This window comes from Rhamphochromis longiceps, linkage group LG13 (genome assembly GCF_057381845.1).
Source record: "Rhamphochromis longiceps isolate RC_006_pf linkage group LG13, R_longiceps_female_GT1.1, whole genome shotgun sequence".
Lineage (NCBI taxonomy): Eukaryota > Metazoa > Chordata > Actinopteri > Cichliformes > Cichlidae > Rhamphochromis > Rhamphochromis longiceps.
The window spans coordinates 29,188,240-29,201,529 of record NC_140569.1 but is presented as its reverse complement, the minus strand read 5'-3'; the positions used below and the strand labels follow the sequence as shown (position 1 = coordinate 29,201,529).

The window sequence follows — 13,290 nt, the reverse complement described above, 5'->3', positions numbered from 1 at the left end:
TCCGGGTCAGTTCCTGCCCCAAGAGGAATTTAAGCATCTTGGGGTCTTGTGCACGAGTGAGGGGAGAGGGGAGTGAGCGATTGACAGACAGACTGGTGCTGCAGTGATGCAGATGCTCTACCGGGCCGTCGTGGTGAAGAGAGACCTGAGTGTATAATAAAGGTTATCTTATCTTATCTTATCTTATCTTATCTTATCTTATCTTATCTTATCTTATCTTATCTTATAAGCGAACCTCTCAGTTTACTGGTTGATCTACGTCCTTACCCTCTCTTATGGTCACGAGCTGTTGGTAGTGACTGACAGAACGAGATCGAGGATACAAGCGACAGAAATGAGCTTTCTTAGAAGGGTGGCTGACCTCTCCCTTAATGATAGTGTGAGGAGTTTGGCCGTCTGGGAGGGGCTCAGAGTAGAGCCGCTGGTCCTCCACATCAAAAGGAGCCAGTTGAGATGGTTCAGGCATCTGACAGGGATGCCCTCTGGACGCTACCTATCTTTTTTTTAATATATTAAAAAGCAGTGTCATTGAGGTATTTTAAAATGCCATTTCATCACGCTGAAATGCACTGGCTTCCTCAAAATCCTCTGCTTACCTCATGGCACACCGGCTGAGAACTATTAAAATAACATTTAAAGCTACTTTGTGGAAGTCTTGCTAAGCTTACTGCTGAAAATCTAAGTGTACAAACGACTGCTTGGACTAACGTTAAGTTGCCACTATATGAGCTCACCTTATGTCACATTGTTTAGAGAGGGATCTGCTGCTGCTCCGCTGGCTGTTTATAAAATGAAAGTCGTTTCGTCATGGTTTTGTGCTGGGTTATTTTGGTAGTGGCACAGCTACATTGGCTCCCTATCTTTAATAACTGCACACAGTTACACTAGTCAACATGGTCACTCTTGTTTTGAAAGAAATCTCCTTTCTTTTGTCTTCTTGTTAGTTTTATAGTCTGAAACTGTTTCCTTGAGATGACATAGCAACAGTCACCTTGATAGAGTAAATTAGCTGTACTTTAAAGGAGAGACCAGGTGTAGAGTGGACTAAACACATTTTCTGCCATTTGTAGGGAGGCAATTTATAGCAATTTAAGTCACATACTAACTGTGTAGAAAAAAAATGAAAAATAAAAACAAATGTTTTGCATTCCAAGCTTGCCGTGGCCCCTCCTACTGTTAGGGCCCTGGATAGTCTTTCCCACATTTCCCCCACTAAGCAAACAAAAAGAAAGGTATCATCTCCCCATAATGTCATATGTCATAATTTACGATTCTCTCAAAATATTAATTATTACACAATTTCCTGACATATTGTGTGTCATAAAATGTCAAGAAAAATGTCATAAAGGTGCTTATTACACGTCACCGTCTATAATAGCAGAAGTGGTTCAGCTGCAGAGCCACTTCTCTGGAGCACTCATAACCCACAAGTTCTAACAAGCCCTCAGACAAAGACAGCAGTTATAAACTGCCAAGGATCTTATCACATCATATCACTTTCACTGCACAAGCTGAAGACACATCGCCGTCTTCTCATACGGAAAGCAAAGAGTCAGTGTTGACTGCTGGTGAGTATGAAACTTTCTACTTTATATCTGTTTAGAATGCAGGGCATAAATTATGATTATTTGTTATCCACGGTGTGCACATAAATGCTGCCATGGCAACTTTTAAAAACAAAAGTTGTTAGTCTAACATGAATCCTGGTGTTTTTTAATGGTTAATCCTACGCTACATAGAAAGGAAAATGTATCTTTTATGAAATCATTTTCATAACTTACACAGTTTGCAAACTGCTTTGTTAGACTGCATGGGAGATTCGCACTGAAGTTTAAAAAACAAATAACTACATGGTATGCATAAATGGAAATCATTAAATGAGCTTCTTTATTTTCTTCCAAAAAGTTAGACGAAAGCTTCTAACAATAAACTAGTTACTGTATTCAAGTTTGGCTTCAGATATATATCTTACTGATAGATGCTTTCATCTAAAGGGAAACAGACGAATAAGGTAGAACAGAAGGATGTGTAAAGTTTCAGGTGTGTGTGCTAGTATTTCACAAAATGTTCAATAAAAGGAAAAAATTATTTTCTTTGCACTTCTCTCTTTTATGAAAGAACACATGACCTGCTGAAAATAAGGAAGTACGGATAAACCAAAGAGCTCAGAAGGCACGTAGCTGAAATGAAGGCAGTAAATAATTCTTCACTGCACTGCAGCGGGCACATGAAAAATAATAAAGAAAATATGTTCATGGAAATAGGCTTGATAATTGAGATACTGGGCCTGCCGGGAACAATAGTATCTTTGTGGATTTTCTGCTGTTGCATGAAGTCATGGAAACCTCACACCCTCTTCCTCTTCAATCTGGTTCTTGCTGACTTCTTGGTCCTCATCAACGTGCCTTTCCGCATCGACACCCACCTGCGAGGGAAGTGGGTGTTTGGATGGGTCTGGTGCAGAATCAGCCTTTTCATGCTGACTGTCAATCGCTCTGCTAGTATTGGATTCATGACAGCGGTGGCACTTGATCGCTACTTTAAGGTGGTCCACCCACATCACTGCATCAGCCAAATGACTTCAGTAAAGGCGGGCTGGCTCGCGGGCTTGATCTGGGCTGCTGTGGTGGTCCGCGGGATTCCGCTGCTGACCGCTAACCTTTTCCACCAGGCGAGTGGCAAGTGCCGTAGCTTCAACTCCTATGAAGAAGACCCTGTGCCGATTAAGCTGCATTACATTGCCTTTGTTGCAGAGTTCCTCCTGCCCTGGTTCTTGCTGCTCTTCTGCTCAGCAAAGATAGTCTGCCGGCTTCGCCAACGGCGAGTAGGCAGGAAGCTGAAGGGACGGAAGGCCATCAGAGCGGTCGTGGTGATCATTCTGGTGTTTACCTTGTGCTTCATGCCAAGCGTCATCACAGGCCTAGCGGCGGCCTACATCAAGGGAAACCACCCCCATGACTGCGAGTCCTACACTAATGTAACCCAGGTTTTCATGATATGCATCGTGTTAACCTACCTCAACAGCGCTTTGGACCCCATCGTCTACGCTTTCTCCAGCTCCATGTTTCGTGATGCCCTCAAGACCTCCATCTGCTTCAAGAAGATCTTCAGACCGGTTAGCACGAGAGTCCCCAACAGCTGAAAGGCAAAGATTTTGAAATACAATGAATGTCTGCTTCAATGGAAGACTGGAAGCAGCATGTGTGCAAGATGCTAAAGACTCTGAAGACTTCTGTGAGTAACGAGTGAGGAGTCCATGAACTGTTTGGTTCATATATTGTTACTGACTAAAAAAAACACTGTTAGGCAAACTTTATATAACGGCATCCCCCAAACTACCTTCTGCTTAGCTGAAATAGACAAGTTTATAAACTAGCTAACGCTTGTTAGATAAAACATCAGTGGAGAAAATTTAAGTAGAGAAAAAGCTAGCTTAAATCACCTTCTTACTATGTTAAAGATGAGTGACTGATGTGGGGAGAGTGTTTCTTGCCAAGAGCCACTAACTGCCACTAACTTCTCCATGTGTATTTTCAGATTCGTACAGCACACATTCGACAAAACAAGCTGTTTTGTCAAGCTGTCAAAACAGCGTGTGAAACGCTTTTCAGTCTTTGGTGGAGTTTGTAAATGCTGTTTGACATTAAGGAGAATGTTGCAAGAATAAGCTGTCTACAATTTGAACAAAGTTTGGTTGTATACACCTTTGTGACTCCATTTTTCATTTTGTAAGTCCACACATGTGGAAGAGCCTATCTAACTGTCAAAACCTGCCAAGCCCATAAATGCCACAATTATTGCTGTTGTAGAGCACATTTCTCAAGCTTGAGTCAACAGTTTCTTCACCAACATAGAGGATAATGTTTTGGTAAACAGTTTATCACTCCACGAAACCAGAAGAGCAGTAAGCGTGTAGAATGATGTAGCAAGAAGATGATAAAAGAATATGGGACGATGCAGAAGTGTGTAGAGGTGGGATACTGGTCAAAGCACCATCTTGCTACTGTAGTGCACTATTGCATATTTTTGCTGTTTCCAAATTGCATTTTGTACTGGTAGTCTAGATTTTTTCACCGCTTCTGTGTTGTTGCACAAATGTATATGTTAGAACACATATTCTGACAGAACCAGATGAAAGTGCCTGCTTTCTTTAGAGAGTAGCATGGAAAATCTTGTCTTTCAAATAAAGAAATCAGGAAATAAGACACACATTGCCTGAGTTAAACATCCCTACAATCCTGCTTTACACACTGTCGAAGCAACTTGTAATTTTGTGTGGCAATGATTTTAATACTTTTGACACGAGTTAAAGATTTCGGGTGATTAACGGCCTCTTGCAGGTCAGGTTGTTCTGCTGTATGTTTGCACTGTTTCTTTCACAGGTACTCCAATCGCCATTGAAGTACCTGTGTTCATCCTGCAATGTGGATATAATAAAATCAGTAAAACATGAACGTTCATTTTTTCTGTTTTTCCCAGACCTCCATCCATCAACCACACACACTTTACTCAGCAGAAGAATGACAGGGATAAGAATCTTTTCCAGCAGACATTTGGCAATAGTAGAGAAAATCCTGAATGGGCCCAAACCCCAAACTCACATGTACCTGCACGAATTTAAAGTTTTCAACAGTGGGAAGAAGCTGGAATCTCTCTTCTCAGATATGTGATAAGAACAAAGCAAAGTTTGTTCAGACAAATGAGGAAAGAATACATAACTCATGAAGTTCAGTTATTTAGCTTGCTGTGATTTGCCGACCACATAATTTGTTATTAATTATTTAACTCCTCAAAGGGCATCCTGCTGATCAGAGACGTTTACTTAACATAATAAATGGAGCCCTGGATAACAAATGATGTTCGTTAATTAAATCTGTGTTGCTTAGTATGACTCATCTGGCTTACTAACACCCTGGAACGTGATGCTTAAGGACCCACATCACTACATGCAGGTGGACTTAAACGTTGAGGGCGGGACTCTTCGCAGGCCAGTCAAATTCATCTACACCAAACTTGCTCATCAATGTCTTTATGGAAATGCTTTGTATATATACATATATATATATACTGTATATATATATATATATATATATATATATATATATATATATATATATATATATATATATATATATATATATATATATATATTTCCATGGCTCCTCCACTGAGGGCGCTGCCAAAGCCTAAAGGCAGATGTCTGGCAGCACTTTGGATTCAAGAACTGTGAATACAGTGAAGAGCTGGACAAAAGCAAAGCCATATGGTAAAACATTGTGGAAATACCACAAATCTCAGAAATCATTTAGCAAGGCATCATCCAGATATGCTAGCAAAAATACCCAACATGAAGCAAAGCTCACTCAAAAAGGCATTTGCAGTGAAGTTTGCATCCACTTTTCCACGTGCTCAAAAAAATAACCCAGTTTATCAAACTTTCATATGTAAAGACATACATCTGTCCAAATCCACGCTACATTTTCAGCAGCAGAGAAAGTCGCTATGACAGCTGGACATCCAGAGCAACAGATAATTACCTGACCGTGTCCCATGTCTTACAGACAAGAACAACTGAAGCAAGCCACACAGCAGTTAATTTATCTCAAATAATGTCCAAGGCAATAGAAGATTGTGAGCTTACAAACAAAACTCTGTCATCATAACTGACAATGCTACAAATATGGTGTGAGCTGTGGAAATAACGGGCTGGTTGCACATTGGTTGTTTTGCCCACACACTCAATTTGGCTTCAGAAGTAGGTCTGAAAGTTCCAGCTGTTGCTCAGCTGCTTGGCCGAGTGAGACGCATAGCATCCTTTTTTCATAGCAGCACTATTGCAAGTCGCAGGCTTAAAGAGAAGCAAAAGATACTGAAGCTGCCTGCCCATAAGCTGGTGACTGATGGGGTGACCAGATGGAACAGCACGTTGGAGATGCTGGAACGCTTCCTACAGCAACAACCAGCGATCTCTGCAGCTCTACTCTCACCTGAAGTGAGGAGAAGTGACAGTAATCTCTGTACTCTTACAGTGGCTGATGGAGAAGATATAGTGAAAGCTTTGAAACCACTGAAAGCAGCCACACTGGTTATGGCTGAAGAAAAATCCCCAACTCTATCCATCACCTCTGCACGCACAACTGCTGGACAAGAGGATCAGTGTCTCTCACTGAAGTCAAACAACTTGAAGTCAAAGTATGTTTATGAAATGTGTGTATATGCCATGCATGTGTGTAACTGTAGGGATGCATGTATGACATGAGAAATTATTAATATAGTGCAAAAATGTAAATATTTTAAAAGTGTTAGTTAAAAAAAATTTATTGTTTCTTTGCACTACTCAAGTTTGAATACAAATAGTCATTTCCTTCCATTGCCAGTATTAATATGTTAAATTGTCTGGAGAGTTCAAAATTATTTTGCAAATTAATTTCTCTTTATCAATTAAGTTTTCATTTTTCTACAGCAAGAGTCTGATGGTGACAGAGTAGAGGAAACTGTCCCTGACATCTCCCTTGGTCATGTTGAAATGGATTATGCCCCTCCAACTAAGATATCAAAGGACTCTGCATTCATGTTTCTCCTTGGGCCAGTCCACTCACCAAAAAAAAAAAACCCAGCGTCACAGAAAACACTAACTGAAAGGGCAAAGGAAGAAGTGAATCGATACAGGGAAGTTCAACCTGTTCCACTTTCTAAGGATCCTTTGATCTAGTGGAGGGACCATGCAGGGGAATATCCTCTTTTGGCTCTCTAAGAAAAGCAGTATCTTTCCTTACCTTGGACCAGAGTTCATTCTGAACAAGTTTTTTCAACTGCTGGTGACATTGTTACTGCACAAAGAAGCTGCATGACTCCACAATATGCAGACCAGCTTCTCTTCTTGCAGAGTCTCCAAGAAGGGAGACGGTAGTTATAAGACTGACTGATTCAAACTTGAATCGAATCGGAGATTGAATCGGGACCTTGTGAATCGGAAGTGAATCGGTTGAAGAAATCAGTGACAATACCCAGCTGTAGTGTGCATGTCTAGGATTATGGTGTTGAACACTGAGCTGTAGGCCACGAAGAGCACCCTCACGTAGCTCTTCCTGTTCTTCAGATGGCTTAGGGTGATGGTGATGGAATCCTCTATGGACCGATTTGCTCTGTAAGCAAACTGGTGGGAGTCAGTCGAGGGGGGTAGACAGTCTCTGATGTACTGAGACAGTGTCCGCTCAAAACACTTCATGACTACAGACGTAGACAGGGTATAGGTCTGTAGTCATAGAGGCTGTCTATTCCAGTCTTAAGGATAGGAATGATAGTGGAGGCCTTCAGACAGGTGCAAACAGTGGCATACGTCACGGAGAGGTGGAATAACCTGGTTAGATCCCTCTCCACACCTGGCGGGGGTTGCTATCAACGAGGATGCCCTCTATCCTCCTCCTGTAGGTTTCCCTGGTCTGTTTATAGTTCCTTTTCTGTTAGTACCTACTCGGGTCAGCTAGCCACGACTTGATTCAGCTTAACTGGTTTTCCATTACCACCTAATGTCCGTGGTTGTTGTCATAGCAACGAGGCTGAGCATGACGTAATTAGTATGCCACACGAACGCTACAACAAAGTTGGTTGTCGAGGCAAAGATATAGCTGCTTTTTGTCAGACTCAGGGATCACGGTGTTGTTTTTGTAGCCATTTCTCTCATTGACTCATTTAAAAAATGGCAGTTCTCATGACTCATCAAATGATGCTACTGACCGGTCAGTTGGCATGCAGTCTGATGGCATCACATTTTAGCATCTGCTCAAATCACTTTCGAACCCTTCCTGAGCAGGTACCATTTTAGTACCTGTACCAGGTAATATGACCTAATGGAAAACCCTGAAAACTGTGGCAAGTTGATTTGAGTTGGTTCTAATGGAAAAGGAACTTTTGATCCCCCTCCTCAGGTTGGCCCTGGCAGTGCTGTACAGAGAACTGTTCCTCAGTTTTGATCAGAACCTGTACTTCACTTGTCATCCAAGGTTTTCAGTTAGGAAAAACCTGGATGGTTTTGGTCACTGCCACATTCTCTTCAGAGCACCTAATGTAGAATAAGACAGACTGAGTGAATGTCTCCAGGTCCTGCTGTTCAAAAATGGAGCAGTCTCTCAGATTAATACAGTCCTGTAGCTGGAGAAGAGCATCATCTGGCCATGTTTTAATGACCCAGGCGCTTGGAGGGGTTTGTTTTTTGAGGTGGGGGGGGGGGGGGGGGGGGGGGGGGGGGGGTGCAGGCAGGGATGAGGAGCAGAGAGAGGTGGTCAGGTTGTTCTAGGTGGGGGAGGGATGTAGGCCTCTAGGCCTGCTTGATTTTAATGTACACACGGTCCAGTGTCCTGCCTCCCCCGGTAGGATACTTATCATGTTGGTGGAATTTTGGGGAATACAGAGTTCATACTTGCCTTATTAAAATCCCTGAGCTGTGTGGTTTTACTTTGCCTACTGCTTCCATGGCTGAGTTGCTGTTGTTCCTAATTGCTTCCACTTTGTTATAATATGACTAACAGCTGACTGTGGAATATGTAGTAGTGAGGAAATTTCACAGTTGGACTTGTTGCATAGGTGGCATCCTATCACAGTGGAGTTTTCTGAGTTCCTGAAAGCGATCTATCTTTCACAAAGGTTTGTAGAAGCAGTCTGCATGCCTAGGTGCTTGATTTTATACACCTGTGGCAGGAAGTGATTGGAACACATGAATTCAATGATTTGGAGGGCTGATGCTTTTGGCAATATAGTATACTTTGCTCAACTTCAGCATCAGTTTCTCACAAAGCAAAGCAGTGCAGGCAATCACTGTACTACCGGTCACTCTGCTCCCTTTGAGCAGGGAGTTTCATCAACCACAAACCTAATGCTATCCCTAACAAGAGCACTCTTCTTCTGTTCTCATGTTCTCTCCTTGCTGCACTACCATGCATCCTTACAGCTCTTCCTCTGTCATCGGCAGACTATGTCCCTGCTTAAAATTTATCTGATTGGGCTCCTCTATGCTGCAACTTTTCTACACTCGGGCTCTACAAAATAGTTTTCAGTACTCATACAATAACACTTATTGACAATACTAATTGACAAAAACCCCCCATAAATAATACTGCAAACCCTTAATGAGAAATGCTCTCTCTGGTTTCCACAGGTGATATTAGAGGTGATATTTAAATTTGATGTAATCGTGTGTGTATGTGCGTCTGCCATTGTTAGACGACATATTTCTCATTTATCAAAATTACCATGTTGTGGCAAACATGGTTTTCATTGTAAAAAAGAGGAAGGCAGATTCAAAATATTGAAACTGTTTCGTTCCTCTTCTATCATTGCTTCTGCATTCTGCATCAGCGTATTTGGGGAGGATTTGAACCGGCAATGACCTGGTCAAATACTCTAAAACTCTCTAAAACTTAAAAATAAGCGTATTTGAAAAACACATATACAGAAAAACCGAACTTAAATGGAAATAAAAATTGTTTAAAATTTGTTAAAGAATTTAATTTGATGAATATGAACAGAGCTAGCTGTGCACTACATCACTGACATCAACACTGTTTTTCAGACAATTTTTCAGACATCTGATTAAAATATTGTGGTTACAGTATTAAAGACTGAGCTGAGGTCAAGGAGAAATGGTAAATGGCCTGTATTTGTATAGCGCTTTACTAGTCCCTCCCAACTCTTGAGCCACGATCGCCCCACAATTACAATAGAGAGCAGCTGAGAGTGAGCAGCAAATCATTTTAGAGCTTGACCAGAGCTGTATCAATGTATTATGGGAGCAGAAATAAATTCATGAAATAAATCAGTTAGGTGGCCAAAGTATTTTCTAAAATCTTGGCAAAAATGGCATCTTGGAGGTTGGTTTAAAATACTATGGTTCTTTAGTACTTCTGTTATTAGCGTCTTTAGCAGAGGATAGATTTGACCATCCTTTATGAAAGGAAAAGTGCTAGCTCAGAGTGAGCCACAAGATCTGATTGTTTATGAAATAATCAATCAATTTAACTGACAAGCAGTGATCATGCTAATAGTTAATTAATGTTATTTTAATAAATTTAATATAATTAATGCTAATTAACAGTGCATTTACAATTTAATGTCATGACATGTTATTTTTTGAACCTTTAATGACAGGTTAAGTTAAACCCTCAGGTGAACTGAACTGTGCTTGTTTGATAAAATCTGCTCCTTTTGAAGTTTTAACCTTGTGAAAGATTATGAGTTATAGTATAATGATCATAGTTAATTTTAAAAATAAACCTCAAACATGCACTATGACAAATGTCAGAACCTTTTTGTGGTCTTTAGAGATAGAAAACTTTACATTCCAGGTCTCCAAAAACCCTGTTTCAAAACAAATGAAAAGCTGAAAGGTGTGGGGTTTTTTTGTGTTAACTAATTACTGTGGAAAGCAACAATCACGGTGATATAGTGGTGATTAAAATGTGTTCAGAATTTGCAAATTGAGAATATATCTTATAAGCCATAGCACACTACTCTCCCCCAATTAGCTGCCTAAATAACTTAAAATTAGTCGTACTGATATCTGCAATACTGGCCCTATATTTACTTGATATTGGATTGATACCAAAATTTGTAGTGTGCCACAGCACAGCTGTGAATGTGGGAAAATGTGAAATGTCCAGGCAAGTATATACATGTTAAATGACAAGATATGTGTGTTCAGATAGCGTCAATTAACAAACAACTTAAGGTTTTTTATTTCGATATGATAATTCTTCATAATTAAACAATAAGAACAAATAGTCTGATGACCTGTAGTCATTATGAAACGACCAACAAAACATTATGAAGAATTTGAAATACAGTAACACATTAAATTTTTGTACAAAGTATCGGTATCGGACCAGTGTCGTTGATACCACCCTGAATTTTACTTGGTAACGGATCGGAAAGGAAATCAGTGGTATCGCACATCACCAGTCAGCGCCAAAATTCAGCCAGCTCTTCTTCTTCGTGCCACGCAAGTACTTCCGGGTCACGTCATACAGCCATATCATTGACCCAACAGTTACGCGATATAAAGCAGCTTTAGACACGTTAGTTTGTTAGGCACTAAGACCTTCAGCTGACATGTTATTTAGCCATAAGTTAAAATGTCCTTGAATCATGACGCTCCTGTCATTACCGCTGTTAAACACGTCTTAGCAGCTTTTCTCAACATAAGTCAGTAAATGCACCGTTGGTCGTCATCGCGTTTAAACAAACATTATTCTCTCGATATATTCAATCACTATATCAAAGGTATAAAATCAGTAAACATCAGTGACGTGACACCACATCTGTTCCAGGGTTATAAGCTCAACTGCAGGCTTAACACAGTGAGCTCCAGTGGCGCAATCGGTTAGCGCGCGGTACTTATATGACAGTACACTGTAGAGCAATGCCGAGGTTGTGAGTTCGAGCCTCACCTGGAGCAGCCTTTTGATAGTACGCCCTGAAGTTACCGGTGTTTAATCTTTTTTTGTAAATCGACCTCTGACAGCTTGTCACGCGCATCACAGGGTGATTGATAGACTTATTAAAAATTCACTGTAAACAATTTATTGTCGACGCTCAAAGTTTGTACGCTGGCTCCATTTAAACTAAAGATAATACAAATTTAAATATGACAAGCCTACTTTTTAATCTAATTAGTTTTAATTATTAATTATTTAATTATTAGTTCTAATTATCTAACTTACAGTTTTAAATTTGAATGCAGGACTACGTAGTTATTAGACACTTAAGCGACACTTGCGCTTCAACGCCAGCAGGAGGCAGCAACTCTCCATCTCTGCGCCTTCTCACTCTGACAGGGAAGTGAAATGTTGAATTCGTATTCCCCCGTCTTGCACGATGTGATATTTTATATGATATTTTAGAAAATATAAAAACTTTAAGAAATTAATAGATGAATACATGAATATTTTTGCATTTTTGTGCAACGAATTTATTATATATACACAGTTTATTCATTCCGTGTGTGTGCCCCACCCCCGCGGTTTCAAACCTTTTGCTTCCATTACAGAGCTTGTACTCAAGCTGCTGATATGAACACCATAACACGGTTTGAATACAAAAACAAATTTCAAAGCACGTGATTCACTGCTGAGCGACAAGTGTATGCAGTAGATTTATTTTTTATTCCTATTTATTCTATTTATCCCCTTTGTATATTTTATTTATATTTGTCTCTGTATTTATATATGTGTGTGTGTGTGTGTGTGTGTGTGTGTATATATATATATATATATATATATATATATATATATATATATATATATATATATATAACAATTCTGTAACTGTAACTTCGGTCGTTGCTGTGCTTTTTGGAAGTCGAATTTCCCAGAGGAACCCACCCGAGGGATTAATAAAGTTCTATCTTATCTTATCTCTTATCTTAGATTTCCAAAACTGTGACTTCACGTTTCCCCTTGCCCTTGTACCACTAGATGTCGCTGTTGTCCAACGTTTGGATTAGCTGCGCTGTTTTTCCTGACGTTTGAATCTGACTGGCTGTCTCTGCTGTTTGAATAAAAACAGTTTCCCCCCAACGTCTTCACATGTCTGTACTCTGTGTGTTCTCATCTGTCTGCACGTTCTGCACATATGGATGTCTGCATTTTATTATTGTATTTTTAAAAGACTGACGAAACTATCTTTTGGAGTAAGTCATGACTGAGGTCTATCTTTGTGACGCTGTACATGAAAATACATATGAGTAGAGCAGGGGGAAAAAAAGCTGATTTACTATATTTGTTGTGTGTACGATATAAAAATGGACAGGCAGTGCTACAAGATGATATGATGCAAAGCTGAAATCATTTGCCTCAGATAAGTCGAATACGAGGTCTACTGAAAGACTTTCACTGTTCAAGACATTACCCGTGTCTCCTCCAGTCCAACCAAACACACTTTGTTAGTTTTCTTTACATTTTCATTGCAGTGCCTATCATCACCACACCTTGCCTGTTTGCCCAAACATTTGCAGGAGTGTCCTTTCATTCTGCCAATGTTATCTTTTCACCCCCTTCTCCCTTCACTTGGTGTCCAGTGAGAACCAGCTTTATTCTCTCAGCATGTGCTTTATCTATATTAGAATAAATGTGTCAGAGCAGGAAAAGCAAAAATGGTTAAGCAAACAGTAGATTTCTGTTATCGTTAGAAGATAAGAGCCAAAAACATACAGTCTGAGATATAATTATGTGAGAGGAATTGTAATGCAGATAAAGAAAATAGCAGCATTAAAGCTAAATGCAGTCAGTGATTTTATTT

The 13,290-nt window shown here is 40.0% G+C and overlaps 1 protein-coding gene and 1 non-coding gene across 2 annotated transcripts; both read left to right on the top strand.

Moving 5' to 3' along the window:
- Positions 1 to 1,437: 1,437 nt before the first annotated feature.
- On the top strand, positions 1,438 to 4,370 carry hcar1-3 (hydroxycarboxylic acid receptor 1-3). Its single transcript, XM_085427856.1, has 2 exons — positions 1,438 to 1,568; positions 2,119 to 4,370. Exon 2 carries the CDS (start codon positions 2,186 to 2,188, stop codon positions 3,140 to 3,142), a length of 957 nt encoding a protein of 318 aa, XP_085283982.1. The 5' UTR covers positions 1,438 to 1,568; positions 2,119 to 2,185; the 3' UTR covers positions 3,143 to 4,370.
- Positions 4,371 to 11,355: 6,985 nt separating this feature from the next.
- trnai-uau (transfer RNA isoleucine (anticodon UAU)) lies at positions 11,356 to 11,449 on the top strand. The gene is made up of 2 exons: positions 11,356 to 11,393; positions 11,414 to 11,449. It is a non-coding gene; the product is annotated as a tRNA-Ile (tRNA).
- The last annotated feature ends 1,841 nt before the right edge of the window (positions 11,450 to 13,290 follow it).